Source organism: Penicillium daleae (assembly GCF_028827525.1).
Source record: "Penicillium daleae strain IBT 16125 chromosome Unknown utg000002l_segment0_segment0, whole genome shotgun sequence".
NCBI lineage: Eukaryota > Fungi > Ascomycota > Eurotiomycetes > Eurotiales > Aspergillaceae > Penicillium > Penicillium daleae.
The window spans coordinates 2,734,644-2,749,797 of NW_026623150.1; the positions used below are offsets into that span (position 1 = coordinate 2,734,644).

Consider the following 15,154-nt stretch of genomic DNA (forward strand, 5'->3'; position numbering starts at 1 on the left):
TTGACTGCCCTCGATAAGCCCCATCCTTATCGGCGGGATCTTCCGAGTTAAGCAACTCGAGTGAGGTCATGTTCACTTTCCTGCCAAACCTCGAACCTCTTTCACTGCCAACCTCGAAGCGACGCCCTACTTTTCAGACTGAGGGCAGCGCGGGCCGTTGCTGGTGATCGAACTCGGGCTCACTCCTCTTATCCCATCATCAAATGTCGTGAGGCCTGCGTGAAATTCGCGACGGGACCGCGCCCCTCGTTTCTTTCGGTCACCTGCACACTTCTCGGTCTTGATGAGCCTCAGCCTCGGCGACGAGTTTTTATTCGTCGACTCTCTTCTTTCCTCTTCCTCCTTCCTCGATCCCTACGACTACCCTCCGAGACTCTTGCTACCTATATCCATCTCAGCCGCGCCATCATGGAGCCACACGCGGCCATGCTTCTTAACCCCAAGGGTTATAAAAAGCAGGTTCAACGCAATGGTAACGGCCTCTTCAAGCCCCCCTTCACCCACACCTGACAACCAAGACCATTCTGCGATCGCCATGGAACCCAGCGGGACGCTACTCTCCTTTCAGCAATCCCTCCAACCCTCATCGACCGAGGTCCCGGTGTCGTCTGAATGCGCTAGCTCACAATCTCTAGGCATCGGACAACAACCTTCATCCCGACTCCCCCGCGAAGCCACTTCTCAGATTTCACCTATCGCACCCCCAGGAACAGTCCCTATAATGCGCCCCAGATCGAATCAGCCCTTGAATGAGGAAGTCACCGTCCAGTTTACAAACACACGTGACGGCGAAGACAGCGATTCCAAGCGAAACTACCATGAGATCAGTGACAGCGACGACACCAGACCTCGATCACGCAATCTGATCGAAAATATCTATGACATCGAACAGCGCAGACACGAGTTCCAGCCAGCGAAGAAAATGAAGATGGATGGCACGGTTACTCCAGGCAACATGACGAGCAAGCCTGCGATCCCCGCAGATAATGGTCTTGGACAGTGGATGAAGGATGGTGAATCTAAGCCAAATTCAACCTCAACGTCGACCCCGACTTCATCTGATGTGGTGGACTTGACTGCGGATCTCCCCAAGGCTGCTGAAGATGACGATGTGCAAGTCACTGGATCGAACGATCTCAGCAACCAGCGGATCTGCTATGGTAAGCTGGAAAATGCCATGGTCAATGCACACCTTGTTCCCAAGCCCCGTGCGAACCCTGTGCTTGGACCGGAGTCGTTGCAGTGGTCATCGATGAAGCTGGATTTGGTCCGGGAGGCACGCAAGGGTGACAACCGAATCGACGTCAAAGACCCCTTTGGCAAACTGTTTGCAACTGTTGATGCGAAGACTTCCATCGCCCTTTGCCCTTTGCTTGACTCTCCTGCATTGGGAATCGATGTTACCGCCCGCTTAGACATGCGAAAGAAGGTTGCTGGCGAAGAGGTCTGGCAGCCGACTCATGGGCTTTATCGAGCATCCATCACTATATACGGACCGCGAAAGCACGTTGAGAAGGTTGGAAACTTTCTGGGTCAGCACAATGTCTGGTTGGGTACTCCGGTTTTTGTGGAAAATGGGGTGCCCGTCTTCAATCCGCATGCTGAACAACGACGTGCCATGGCTGCAGCCGCGGCGGCGAACAACGGTAATCGTCCGGTGTCCAACATTCGCTATGAAGTGCGCACCACCGAGGAGGTCACCGATTCGGTGATGAAGATGTTCGACAAATTGGTTAGCATGGATATTCCTAAGCTGGAACCTCCTGCTACGGTCGTTACACCTCTTTTGGACCACCAGAAACAAGCTCTGTGGTTCATGAAGGAGAAGGAAGCGCCGCGGAAGTACGGTGACAAAGAGGAGGATCACAACTCCCTGTGGCGCAAGATCATCCAGAATGGCCGCACCAAGTACCAGGACATTATCAGTGGGGTCATCTGTGATGAGGAACCAGCACAGACTTACGGGGGCCTCCTGGCTGATGTAATGGGCCTGGGAAAGACCTTGAGTATCCTCTCGTTGGTCCTGTCTACGCTTGACGATGCCACCGATTGGGCTCGAAAGATGCCCGATCGCCACCTCGTCCGCAGCATTCCAGGTGTTCGCAACACGCGGACTACACTTCTAGTTGTGCCACTTTCTACGATTGCCAATTGGGTCTCGCAGATCAATGAGCATATAAAACCAGACTCGTTGAAATACTACGTCTTCCATGGTGCTTCACGGAAGACTGATTTGGACGCACTCTCCGAATTAGACCTGTTGATCACCACTTACCCTACCATTCACAGCGAGATTCTTGGAAGAGGTGCCAAGCGTGGCAGTCCCTTGGCGAAGATGAACATGTTTCGAATTGTTCTGGACGAGGCCCACAGCATCCGAGAGCTGGGCAATCAACAGACCAAAGCAATTTTGAGCCTCAACTCGCAGCGTCGTTGGTCCGTCACTGGCACGCCAATCCAAAACCGCCTTGAAGATCTCCTCTCGGTCACCAAGTTCCTGCGGCTGTTTCCTTACGACGATCGGGCCAGATTCTCCCATAATGTCATCAGCCCCATGAAAACTGGAAATGCAAACGCGCTCGCGAGTTTGAGAGTCTTGATTGACTCTTTTACTCTGCGTCGTGTCAAGAAGATGCTTGATCTGCCTGAGCGGACAGAGAAGATTGTCACACTGGAATTCAACGAGAAGGAAGCACAGCTACATGAATTCTTCCGCAATGAATCCAATGCCATGATGGGTGTTATTGCCAAGGAGAGCAGAAAGACCATCAGCGGTCGCATGTACCACGTTGTACTGAAAGCGATGATGATTCTCCGCCAAGTCAGTGCTCATGGCAAGGAGCTTCTGGACATCGAAGACCGGGAGAGAACCAAGGGATTGAGCGTGCAGGATGCCATCGATTTGGAAGACAGTGAACCGGACGAGAACCAAGACGCATTCGACAAAAAGGCCCTTCGTCATGTTGATCTTATGGTCCAGTCAGGAGACACCTGCAAGATCTGCGATAAGCTCATTGAGGTGCCGATGACGGAGACTGGGGCTCAAGACAAGAATTCTCCGATGGCTATCTATTTGCCCTGCCTATGCGTTCTTTGCCCCGATTGTTTCTCCCCCTGGAAGACCGTGTTTGACTCGAAGCCGGACACAGAGATTCAGTGCCAAGTCTGCGGTGGCTGGACCCGACTGCAGTACTCTGAGGTCACAGCGGCTGGTCTTGACAGATTGCAGATCCAGCAAAAGGAATCGCGTAAGAATGGAAAGATTCTGGGTGAATATGAGGGTCCGCACACGAAGACTCTTGCTCTCATCGAGAATCTACTGTCAATCGCCGCGGAAAGCAAGACGCTGGTTGGTGAACCACCTATCAAGGCTGTGGTTTTCTCGCTTTGGACTTCACACCTAGACTTGATCGAGATCGCTCTGAAGCAGAATGGCCTGGACTGTTTCACTCGACTGGACGGAACCATGAACTTGAAGGCCCGCAGCAAGGCACTCGATGCCTTTGCCAAGGATAACAACATCACTATACTCCTGGCCACTATCGGTGCCGGCGGTGTCGGCCTGAATCTGACGTCTGCATCTCGCGTCTTTGTCATGGAGCCACATTATAACCCAGCGGCAGTCGCGCAGGCCGTTGATCGTGTACACCGCTTGGGTCAGCACCGGGAGGTAGTAATTATGCAGTTCATCATGAAGAACAGCATCGAGGAAAAGATTCTCGAGTTGGCACGAAAGAAGCAGAAGCTCGCGGACATGAGTATGAACCGTGGCAAGCTTGACAAGGGTGAAGCACAAGAGCAACGCATGCGGGAATACCGCAGCCTTTTCAAGTGAGACTGTGATTTCTTCACAACATCATCTGCTATTGGGAGGACTCTACGTTCAGAGCCTCTGCAAGGCACGGCCTTGACTCTGCTTGCTTTATATTCTAGCGATTTAGGTGGGCGGATGGGTTTTGTTTTCTGGTTTCAATTGATACCCGGGGAAAAGGATATTCGGATTCATATTCTTTCAGGCGCTGGAATTCCTTGCATTTGGTTTTCTTTTCTGCTTTTTCACAGATAGTACATTCCCCTTCTTAGTTTTGTTTTGCAGGTCCACCTGTCGATACATGCGTGCGCCCTTCAAATAGAGTGACACGCCATTTGATAACTAGATAGGTCATATTTAGAATGGATGCATCGATGCAACACCACATCATTTGATAGCGATCATAGGTACTGAAGATAATCTTACAATCCTCGAAACCCTCTTGAAGAATGCATATTCCCCCATGATGGCAGCGCCGAATCTGACGAACTGTAGTTTTCGAACTGTGAAACATGCTGACACCCGGCGCGTTCGAGGCTGAGTCTGCTATATCAGCTACAAGAGTTTCATTACATCCAGCTCTAGGCAGATACTTTGGTACGTTACATGGATACGCGTATTTCAGAATCTCCAGTTACTCTTCATAGCTCTTCCAGGAACAGGGATGGAAGTTGATCAGCTTACCATATATCCAAGGTTAGTCCCGGGGCCTCCGAGACAATCGGAACAGCCAAGTCCCTGCAGGAAGCAAGTTTCTGTATCTCGGAACACAGAATATAAATAATGGTGGGAGGACGTTGAGCTCAGGTGCTTGAAAACTGATCGTATCTTGAGCATCAATTAACAAAGATTGGGCGAACTCATCTGAACCGAATTCAATCTATTCAAACCTCCACCATATTTCCAAAGAACAGAAATCTCCACAATGAAGCTGTATACTCTCGCAACCACAGCTCTCCTCCTAGCACCCGCATTGGCCTGCAACTTCCTCGATATCGGAAGGGACTGCACCTGGGAAGGTAGCTGGCCACTCTGCGGTACTACAGACGACCACATCGGGATCAAGATTGACGGCCGCACGCTGGTCGAATGGACCCGAGATAGAGATTTGAAAGACATTTGCAAGAATGGAAAAGACAATGATGGAGATTGTTGCAGGGATTATGGGCGTAGCTGTGTTTCTGGGTATAAACGACTCTGGTGCAAGCATTACACTGGACCGGACCCAGTCGATGTTGCGGATGATGTATTGAATAGGATTCTACCAGCAGTTCTTCCTTAGGTTGGGGAGTTTGGCTTATGAGGATCGTGGTGCTCGTCGGTCGGGGGGTTTCTTCCTACACTTCTTTGTATGAGCAGTTCAGATCAGAGGATCATGACAGGCAAATCGCATCCAATGATCAATTGGTATCTGTAGAACGAAACCACAATAACGGCAATACCATGATTCCATAAAGCCAGCGTTCCTTTGATAAAGAGAATAAACCATTCTGGGTATCTGAAGCCCATCCAAGTTCACTATGATCCTACCGATCCCCATAAAGTCCTACTGATACAGCACCAAGCACATCCTCCAGTCTACCTCTCAACCGCTTCAACTCCTCCGCCTTTGCAACACGCTCCTTCTCTACCTCCCGCAACTGAGTCTCCAATTCTCGAATTCTCGCCTCCTGCTCCGCTTCCGAAGCGCCGATGCCTGGTAACACGGAGATCAGGTACTCAATCTGCTGTTCTTTGATAATGAGATCACGCGCTAGCTCTCGCTGCCGAGCCGCGAACGTGCGTGGCGAGTCCGGTTGTGGGAGGAGATTGGGATCTTCGCCTTCGACGGCTCCGGGTTCTGTCCCGGGTTGTTGGGTTGGTGGAGGTACTGGTGACTGTTCGGCGCCAGCGGCTGCTGCGGCTCCTCCTGCTGATGCGGCGATGGAGGCGGGGACGGGTGGGGAGGTTGTGTTCTTGGACATTTTGGCTAGAGCGGGAGCAGCACTCGGGATTCCGGGCGGTGGAGTAGCAGGGGAGTTGTCGTGGTAAGTGCTGAGGTAACCCAATGTGGCGTAGAACTGAGTTGCGAGCTGTTGGTGGGAGAGGGTGTTAATCTAGGGCCTGATCGGTTGGAATTGGGAGGACTGACCTGGTCAAGGCATGTCTGGAGCTGGGTCAGGATGTCTGCCATGGCGGCTGATTCGGATGTAAAGAGAATATAGAGAAGCAGGTTTTCAATTGAATTTGGCAAGGAGGATAGAGAAGAGAGAAGTTGAAGTGACAAAGTTGAGATAAGACGAGCCGCGGATGCAGATGCGGAGAGAAGGTTCAATGCGGTAAGCGCACATTTCTCAACTTTCACACCACTCGATGCGACACTTGCGCCTACACCAAGGCCTCGCTGCCAGAGACCTATTTACAAAGCCACTCAATTCAACAAGCCCGTGTCGTCGCTGCTTCTCCCAATCCCGAACCCATCATGGCCTGACACCATTCACTCGCCGCATCTTCAAGCTCCCCTCCGCACCACCTCCGCCGTCCCAACACCACAACGACCTCACCAGCTTCCTTTCCTACGCCGAGCGCATATCCCTCCCACCAACAAGCACCGTCTACGTAGGAACCCACTACGAATACACCGTCCTCCAAAGCCTCCGTCGCTATGCATTAGCCCTGCACCGCATCGGCGGCCGCGACGACGCCGGTATCGACCTTGTCGGTACCTGGCACCTGCCAGAGCGGGAGCGGGAACGCGCACTCCGCGTGTTGGTTCAATGCAAGGCACTCAAGACTAAGCTCGGGCCTAATCTGGTCCGCGAGCTTGAGGGTGCAATCCGCCAGGCGCCTGTCGGTTGGCGCACGGGCCAGACTGCAGGCGTGCTGGTGAGCCCGCGCGAGGCAACCAAGGGCGTACGGGACGCGCTGGCGCGGAGCTCGTACCCTCTTGTTTGGATGATGGTTGAATTGGATGGGACATTGAAACAGGCGCTTTGGAATGCCCGCGCTGAAGAGCTAGGGTTGGGGCCTTTGGGGGTGGAGACGCGGTATGGTGCGGGTGCGGCCGAGTCTGGCTCTGTGACGAAGGAGGTCGCTTTGACCTGGGATGGGAGTGATATTCCTGATATGGATCAGGTGGAGCAGAGTTTACTCCGCTACGAGGACCAATGGGTGAAATACTGGAGTGTGGACTCGTTAAAGGTCGATAAGGAAGCTCTCCTGGATGTCGTCGACAGGGTCTTCCCAGATGGCCCGCCAGAAGCACAACCGGATGGATCTATATCGGGTGTAGATCAGTCGAAGGTTCTGCAGGCTCTACTAAGATCATAGACTGCACTGTACAATAGTCCAACTAAACATAGGACAAAGAGTGGCATTGCCATGTCATTAATATCAAAGCATCTGGGGTATAATAAACTCCGCCAAACCACCGCACAGAAATCCTCCATAAAACGCCTGAGAAGCACACACAAGTCCAGCCATTACCCCTGCATTGTTGACCAGAAGTAGTTGGCGTAGAAGAACCGGGAAAACTTCGGATCGATGTTGACGACATGCACGTCGCCCTTGCGGCTGTTCCGAATAACCGCGCGGTTGAAATTGCCCGCCTCATCAGGCTCGATATCGACGCCCAGAGAGCGGAAGATTTTCAGCCGCAATCTGTCAACTCGTTAGAAACCATTCATAACTAGCACGCAAGGTCGTCAACTCACATTGTCGCGTCATCAGCCTCCCGCTCACGGCGCGTCGTCTCGTCACCCTCGAGACCCTGCGACTCCAGATCGGCCAGTCGCTCCTTGAGCATCTCGAGCTCGCTTTCCAGACGCTCACTCTCAATTTCCAGCTCTGAAGCAGCCTTGGCAATGCGGAACTTCTTGGTGTCTAGTTCCACGATCTCGGCGGCGTGTTTGCTGGAATCGTGCACTGCAACTGCTTCTTCGTGCTGGGTGGTTAAGGAGTGGAGATGGCGGGCGAGTTTGCGCAGGGATGTTTCGGCTTCGCGGATGCGTAGGTCTCGCGATTGTTGGAGGGTGGAGAGCGAGTCATTGATGCGCGTGACGGCTTGTTTGTCGGGTTGGATGTTGAAGTTGCCGATGGTGTGGTGGATGAGCTAGGGAAGGGGTTAGCTTGGGTTCGGCCTGACTGATTACGATCGCGTACTGTAGCGGGATCCTCGTCGAGCAACATGGTGATTGTATGGTATACCAGTGCGATTTGTTCGTTGGTAGGTCCGTTAAAAAAAACCTAGTGTGGATATGTCACTGGTGATGGTGGGATGGAGTGTTTTGATTGTTGCTGCCGCAACCGCCACACCGCGGCCCAGCGGGCAAAAGCACCGCCACAAGTTTTGGCTTCTTCGCTCCGCAAGTGACGTCTGCTTGTGACGGCCTTTTCTGCTGCCTCCCCGAGATTCTTCGTTCCCACCTGAGAGTCGCCTCAACCCATCTTGACTTGTCTCATTTCCTTAATACACCACCCACTATTTACCTCTCCACCATGTCTAATCTTCCATGTGCGTTGTCTATGCTCCCTTCCGTGACCTGGCCGTCTTGACTGACTTGTTGGCGCCACACAGATGCTGCGGATGCGGAAAGGTCTGTTGTCCTCCGCTGACGATCCCCGTCTTCTCTGAACTCGAGAAACTGATTTGTTGAAATGAGGCCAGTCCGCTGAAGCCTGCTGAGCTGCAGGTGCTCCGCGCACAATACGAGAAGGAAGGCGACTATGTCGGCATCCAAACGAAGTTCAACTATGCTTGGGTACGGTCGCCGATCCCCGTGGCCTTGAGGCCGTTCGCCCAAGACCTTTCGACATAAACACTCTTTTGCTGACCAGGCCTCTCCGCATTTTGCGGGGTTCGCTTTCATAGGGTCTGATCAAGTCGAATACCCGCTCCGACCAGCAAGAAGGTGTCCGCCTCCTGTCCGAGATCTTCCGCGGAGCCCCAGAGCGCAGACGAGAGTGCCTATACTATCTTGCGTTGGGCAACTACAAGCTGGGCAACTACGGAGAAGCCCGCAGATACAACGATCTTCTGCTGGAGAAGGAGCCGGCCAACTTGCAAGCGGCCAGCCTGGGCTCCCTCATCGACGATAAAGTCGCCAAGGAAGGACTCATGGGTATTGCGATCGTGGGTGGCTTAGCCGTGGCCGCAGGAGTGGTGGGCAGTCTGATTTTCAAGGGAGCCAGAAGACGGTGAGCTTTGCAAGTTGGCGATTGGCGCGGTCTGCATGCCTGCAAGGGCTGTGGCACAGCCCGAACGGGGCATGTCCTTGCGTTGTGATCCTCTTTTAAGCAGTCTTCAGGACACTTCAACTGTAATTATGTTCATGTGGGAGCTTTTTTTAGGCCTGCTTGATTTCTTAGCATTTTTGATGGCGTTTACTTGACTTGGCTCTTTACATAACTTCTCCTGTCTCTAACTACTTTCTTTTCCCCCATGACTGTACGTTTGGTTCCGAGAAGATGCATCCGTATGCGACAGCTACATAGCTCTGATTTATGCTCTAACGATGGATATCGTACGAAGATAAAACCAAATATACTATGATTATCTGGCATTTAATATTTCGAGTCCATTCTTTATATTCGTCTGGCTTTGTTTGGTTCCCCATGTATCAAGAGCGGACGTTTCCAGATTGTTCGTCCGCGCCTCGCCCTCCTTGCCACTTGCATCACCAAACCTCCGAGACGTCTCACTGGCGAAAGAAACGAAGCTGCCTGATACTCATGCATGGGCTATTTTTACCTCTGCCGTTGATCAACGGTCCTTGAAAATAACGTTGGTTTCATCCTTCTCTTGCTGTGTCGCTTGTTTCATGACCTAGATCGCATATACTTCAGGCAACTGGAGGCGCCGACGTCATACTCAAGAGGAACTCGTCGCATTGAACACGTCAAATTTCGCTTCATCTTGCCTCAGTCGCCTGATTTTCCCTCGTTCATCTCCCTCTGAGCTTTGGACTCGCCTTGTTTGATCGACCGAGGCAACTGCCGACAAACGCAGCCCTCTCGTTTGGCCCTGCCCCGCGCCTGATAAGACCATGACTCGTGACTCCGCGCCTCCACGCCCGGCGACTTAACTTTTGACTCTCCATCCTTTGTTTCTTTCCTTTTTATCACTTTCCTGTGTGTCCACGCGCTTTTATCTCCCTTACGACATTTCTGGCCTCCTCGCGCCATCTCTGGGCGGATATGGCCGACAACGGCGATCGCGTTTTCTGTCATGCTTGTGGCGGAGTCTGGTTGCTGGACACCAGGGAAGACGGAAGTGATAACAGCCAGAAGTGCCCACACTGCGAATCTGATTTCACTGAGATTGTACGTGGCAACTGATCTTTGCTTTTTGTCTTTGCTTTTCTGTCCTGGCCCCCGTATCTCTAACCCCGCTCTCTTTTGCAGATTGAAATCCCCCCGGAAAGCCCTGAGCCTGAACGCGAAGCAGAACCCCAATCGCCGCCAGTAAACCCGTGGGCAGATCATAACCCGTGGGCTCAAGAAGGATCAATACCACCTCGGACATCCGGCTGGATGGAGTCGGGATCCCCTGGATACTCCCACCGTTCGTACCAGTCCCCCGATGGCCGCTTCACGTTCTCCAGCACCACGATCGGTAGCAGCTACCCGTCACGCCACGATGCTCAGCCAAATCCAGTGCTGCCATTGATGATGCAGAGCCTTGGTACTTTATTCCAGGGACTGTCGGGGACGTACGATAACCATCAGACACAGCGGGGCCCAGGAATGGGAATGCCCCCTCACGCTCATGCAGCGGGCATGCGAGGATCGGATGTCATGCATGATCCTTTTCAAGCTCAGGAAGAACGTGCCAGACGCCACGACGGTCACTACCCCCATGACCCGAATGGTCCGCAACAAATAACAGCTCCTTTGCAAAGCCTAGCCGAGTGAGTGACCAAAATCCCCCCTATCCAAGCATGCCTCTTGTGTATGGTATCGTTCCATGTAGCTAACTCTTGGCGGTTCTTTCGTCACCGCAGCCTTCTCGATGCTCTCCAAGCCAACGGCGGAACTCAGAGAAATACGGCCGGACGCGGCGCCCAGGGCATGGCTTTGCAGAACCCTTTCGCATTGCTCTCGGCTCTAATGAACATGGGCCATAATGGCGATGCCGTTTATTCTCAGGAAGAGCTCGATCGGGTCATATCGCAATTGATCGACCATACCCAACAAGACACGGCCCCTCCCCCTGCTTCAGATTCCGACATTGATTCGCTGCCCAAAAAGAAGATGACTAGGGAGATGATGGGGTCGGACGGCAAGGCGGAGTGCTCGATTTGCATGGATTCCGTGGAACTCGGCACCGAGGTGACAGTACTGCCCTGCACCCACTGGTTCCATTTCGACTGCATCAAAGCATGGCTGAGCCAGCATAACACCTGTCCACACTGCCGAAGGAGCATCAATGCGACTGGCGTGTAAGTTGAATCGTGGCTATGTCATGGTGGCCATGATGAGCTGCCGACCGAGAATCTGCTCGGCTGACAACATTGTGTAGCACAAGCCCCGGCGAAGGCACCAGCGAGAATCCGGTCGTGATCCCAGACAGTCCCGATTCCTCACCCCAGAGACGGCGTCGTCGCTCATCTCCTTTCACTTCGCAAAGTATCCGTAGCGCTCGGTCTTCTAGATCGAGATCAAGCCGTACTTCCCCTACCCCGGAGATGGGCGAGCCTGGCACACGACGTGGAAGCGGAGGCGAAAGTTCCCGTGGCGGAATAACAGGTTGGGTTTGGAGCCGATTCGGTGGTAGTAGCAGTTGATATGATTAAGATATGATGACGAGTACGATATGCAGCGTTCGGGCTTTCTTTCTTCTTTACTTTGGGTCATGGACATCCTGGGTTCTTATGGTGACACAAGTTTTTCATGGCTGGGCTTTTCTTTTCTGCCTGGCTCACAGTTCATACCCCTTGTTTTCCAGCCAGCTCCATCTTCACCTTCTACACAGGCGGGTTTCTTGTGTCATGTCTTGGCTGGTCCTTACATTTTCGTTTCTACATGTGTACATTTTCCTTTGTCTTATCCCCACATTGCCCTTGCCCTTTCCTAATGGATGGAAGACACCTACTAAAGCCCAATTGTTTGAGTGTCCCTCGACAACGAAATCATAAAGAAAATCCATCGAATCTCCACAATTTAGACATGATCTTGATCACTGTCGAATGGTCATCAAACATGAGGATACTAAGAAATGGTAGCAATCATTAATTATACTAGCTCATGTCCAGCAGGTAGAGATAACCCCAACCTACCTCCTATAATCACAGAGTACTTCCAACCTTAACAATCTTCCCCGATTCAACCTCATAAATGTACCCAGTGATAGGAACATCTAGTACCAGAGGACTCTCCTTCAGAATCTGAATATCATCTAACACACTCTGCTCCAAATCCCCAAAAGGCAAGAACGCAATATGATCCGCATCCTGCTTGATCTCCGATCGAATCTTGCTTCGAATCACCTCGTCGCTGAAGGTGAGCATACCACAATCGGTCTATTTGAATCAGTCAGCTAGAATGCTCAATGCGAACAATGTAATGAAGTCACGAACGTGATGCACGACGACAATCTCTCGAGTTCCGAGAAGCTGCTGCGAGATGACGATGCTACGAAGCGCATCGCTAGCTCGACCGCCTGCGTTGCGGATGACATGGGCATCGCCCTCTTCGAGACCGAGGGCTCGAGCAGTGTCTGGATAGAGGGTCAACCAGTGTCTTCATAGCAGAGTGAGATATATGGGCCGGTGCTTTGGGGGCTCACCGAGACGCGCATCCATGCAAGCTACCACAGCAACCTTTCTATTCAGATAATCTCGGTCAGCTCCGTTTCTTACTTCTCGAATTTATCAACATACCTCTTGGGTGGCAGCGCTAGATCCCCTTTCGTAAAAGAGGCGGCATATTTCGCATTAGCGGCTTCGAATTCAGTTGCGACGGACATGGTGGAGATAGTGGTTCAACGGTGATGCTGCTGTAGTTCAAAAGGACCTTGGGGACAGGAGACGATATGTAAGAAGGTGGGAGTTTCCCCGCATTGAGGTGTTTGGAGTAAGATGATGTGATCTTCGGATAGCTCGAGTATTGATGGCGTGATGGAGCTGACCAACCTACGGGCCAATGACAAGACACAGGGATGTTTGCAGTTTTTACCTTTTTCTCAGTTTGCATGTTTTCTAGCTGAATGCTCATGTCAGACCTTGTTGACAGTATAGCAGTTCCGCTTGGGGTAATATGATGGCCATAGACTTCCTACTCAGACTCAGAGGATTCGCTGCCCAAGTAAGGGCGATCTACATTTAGATTCCTTGACCAAGCTATTCCAGTGCTCACATTAAGTGAAAATTATCATAGGATTTGTATTTATGCTAGATTCTGTAGATATTAAGTTGGAAGCAATGCTCACAGCTTTGGCTGCTCCTTCCTCACGACTCTGTTGCACATCTCACGAAGAATACCCCCCAGCCATTCAAAATCACTCTTCTCCAAAAATACTTGCGCACTCAAACGTGTCCATAACCATGGTCCATGGCGGAAAACCGGCACAAAAGTATCATGCTTCTCCATAAGAGTCGTCTGAATCCATCCAAACACGCGAGCAGCGTCTTGGGAAGTGACAGTCACAGCTGCCCCAGGCACCGCAGATCCATCATCAGAAACGCCAATAGGCAGGCGCACCGTTGTCATCGCGCACTGGCGCATACTGCTCTTCTCACCTGGTTTCAGATCCGGCTCCTGCATGACATCTGTTCCCAGGATCGCCGCAACCGCATCAGCGGCTTCGTTGGCCAGCTTGATACAGTAGGAGATAATGGCATCTTCGCCGCCGCAGACTTCCTGCCGGAATTTTAGTGCGGCGGGCACGCAGATGTACGCGGAGTCATCGCTGGTTGCGACAAACTCGAACAGTTCCTCGAATGGCGTCTTTGTTTTGACTGAGTTCGCATCTTGAAGGACTGAAGCCATGGTTGCAGGGGAGTCGGCTCCGGGAATGAAGCCCCAGGAAGTGGGGAGCGTCGTGCGCAGGAGATGCTGGTTGCGCTTGGGGACGTATAGAACTGCCGCGCTGCGAGGAGTATACAGCCACCTAGATACAGGGTTAGTATCTGCCGGTTGTCATTCGAGGTGCGTTGGTCTCCTACTTGTGGCAATTTGAGATGAAAAAGTCGGGTTGCAGCTTCCCCATATCAAGATGAATGTGTCCAATGCCGTGGGCACCATCGATCACACTCAGTATGCCTTCTTCCCGACAGATAGCAGTAAACCGCTCAAAGGGGAAGCGCACACCAGGATTGCTAACAATGGCATCAAAAACCGCGGCGCGAACCTTGAGACCCTCGGCACGCGTCTTTTGAACCACGTCGCGGAATTGTCGTTCGAGTTCGCCCTCGGAAATGGGGAATTGAAAGGGCACTTTCCGAGTCTGGAGGGAAGAATGCTCTTGCAGCGAGACCAGTCCTTTCTCTACGGCGCCGTAGACAGGCTCGAAATAGACGACAGCTTCACCTGCCTGGAAGTTTAGGTTGTATAACACAGTTGCGACGCCGGTAGTAGCGTTTTTCACAAAGACACATTCGTCTTTGGCCGCGTTGAGTATCTTAGCGAGACCGCCACGCGCTTCTTCTAGAAGCTTTGCATGCTGGACTCTGATATATGGATCGGGTCGCAGGTCGGCGAGATCTAAGAAGGCGCGCTGGACATCGCGGACAGCTGCTGGATGTGCGCCGAAAGAGCCTGGTGATTTAGTGTCAGCGTCGCAGCTCATTCGGAGACTTCATATGGCCGATGGATACCATGATTGAGGTTTCTATAAGATGGATCGAACAGCCAATGCTTGAGCATCGGCTTGCCGAAGGGAGTCTGAAGGGAACCCATTATGCCGAAAGGCAATTGATCGCTGTGCTGGCAAAGACAAATAAGAATTGAGTTTTCTTTGAGGATGGCTTTAAAGATAGTGGTAAAGATCCAGATATGAAAGTTGTATAGCGACACAATGAGTCAGTCGCTCAATGTGATTGTGCTTGTGGTAGTTGTATAAATATTTCCAAAATCCCGTGAGGGGTATTAAGCTCCATTGCAACCTGGCCAAGATTGAGTCACCTTCATCCGCGGGACCAATCAGTGGATTGGCTTTGCATCTTCAGATCCACAAAAGTCCCACGCGAAGGGCGTGTACGGCCGACCCCCGCCGAATCGTTTCCCACCACCTCTAGAGTTTGATCAACATCCAAGCTACTGTAGTTAAAGCTGTCAGTTTAAGCTTATACAGATCTGATGGGTCTTCTTCTAATCGTGCCCGAAGGAATTGTTTTATCAAAAATTCATGCAGAGAAAGTTGGTATA

General features: G+C 51.9%; 8 protein-coding genes across 8 annotated transcripts; 4 read left to right on the plus strand and 4 right to left on the minus strand.

The window, feature by feature from the left end:
- Positions 1-408: 408 nt before the first annotated feature.
- N7458_001973 (DEAD/DEAH box helicase) lies at positions 409-3,835 on the plus strand (the record flags this gene model as incomplete). Its single annotated transcript, XM_056905356.1, has 2 exons — positions 409-472; positions 519-3,835. 2 exons carry the CDS (start codon positions 409-411, stop codon positions 3,833-3,835), a joined length of 3,381 nt encoding a protein of 1,126 aa, XP_056769463.1.
- A 1,502-nt stretch (positions 3,836-5,337) lies between these two features.
- Positions 5,338-5,984, minus strand: N7458_001974 (med21 domain-containing protein; the record flags this gene model as incomplete). Its single annotated transcript, XM_056905357.1, has 2 exons — positions 5,338-5,883; positions 5,943-5,984. 2 exons carry the CDS (start codon positions 5,982-5,984, stop codon positions 5,338-5,340), a joined length of 588 nt encoding a protein of 195 aa, XP_056769464.1.
- A 179-nt stretch (positions 5,985-6,163) lies between these two features.
- N7458_001975 (uncharacterized protein) lies at positions 6,164-7,120 on the plus strand (the record flags this gene model as incomplete). The annotated part of the gene is made up of 1 exon (XM_056905358.1): positions 6,164-7,120. The coding sequence occupies one exon, from the start codon at positions 6,164-6,166 to the stop codon at positions 7,118-7,120; it is 957 nt and encodes a 318-aa protein (XP_056769465.1).
- A 152-nt stretch (positions 7,121-7,272) lies between these two features.
- On the minus strand, positions 7,273-7,978 carry N7458_001976 (kinetochore Spc24 family protein; the record flags this gene model as incomplete). Its single annotated transcript, XM_056905359.1, has 3 exons — positions 7,273-7,450; positions 7,504-7,901; positions 7,952-7,978. 3 exons carry the CDS (start codon positions 7,976-7,978, stop codon positions 7,273-7,275), a joined length of 603 nt encoding a protein of 200 aa, XP_056769466.1.
- Positions 7,979-8,287: 309 nt separating this feature from the next.
- On the plus strand, positions 8,288-8,990 carry N7458_001977 (mitochondrial fission 1 protein; the record flags this gene model as incomplete). Its single annotated transcript, XM_056905360.1, has 4 exons — positions 8,288-8,303; positions 8,367-8,385; positions 8,457-8,550; positions 8,661-8,990. The coding sequence occupies 4 exons, from the start codon at positions 8,288-8,290 to the stop codon at positions 8,988-8,990; spliced, it is 459 nt and encodes a 152-aa protein (XP_056769467.1).
- A 995-nt stretch (positions 8,991-9,985) lies between these two features.
- On the plus strand, positions 9,986-11,574 carry N7458_001978 (putative RING finger domain protein; the record flags this gene model as incomplete). Its single annotated transcript, XM_056905361.1, has 4 exons — positions 9,986-10,111; positions 10,193-10,698; positions 10,792-11,229; positions 11,310-11,574. 4 exons carry the CDS (start codon positions 9,986-9,988, stop codon positions 11,572-11,574), a joined length of 1,335 nt encoding a protein of 444 aa, XP_056769468.1.
- A 501-nt stretch (positions 11,575-12,075) lies between these two features.
- N7458_001979 (beta-class carbonic anhydrase) lies at positions 12,076-12,755 on the minus strand (the record flags this gene model as incomplete). The annotated part of the gene is made up of 4 exons (XM_056905362.1): positions 12,076-12,309; positions 12,367-12,506; positions 12,576-12,613; positions 12,670-12,755. 4 exons carry the CDS (start codon positions 12,753-12,755, stop codon positions 12,076-12,078), a joined length of 498 nt encoding a protein of 165 aa, XP_056769469.1.
- A 458-nt stretch (positions 12,756-13,213) lies between these two features.
- N7458_001980 (putative aminotransferase family protein (LolT)) lies at positions 13,214-14,686 on the minus strand (the record flags this gene model as incomplete). Its single annotated transcript, XM_056905363.1, has 3 exons — positions 13,214-13,898; positions 13,954-14,545; positions 14,605-14,686. 3 exons carry the CDS (start codon positions 14,684-14,686, stop codon positions 13,214-13,216), a joined length of 1,359 nt encoding a protein of 452 aa, XP_056769470.1.
- Positions 14,687-15,154: the final 468 nt, after the last annotated feature.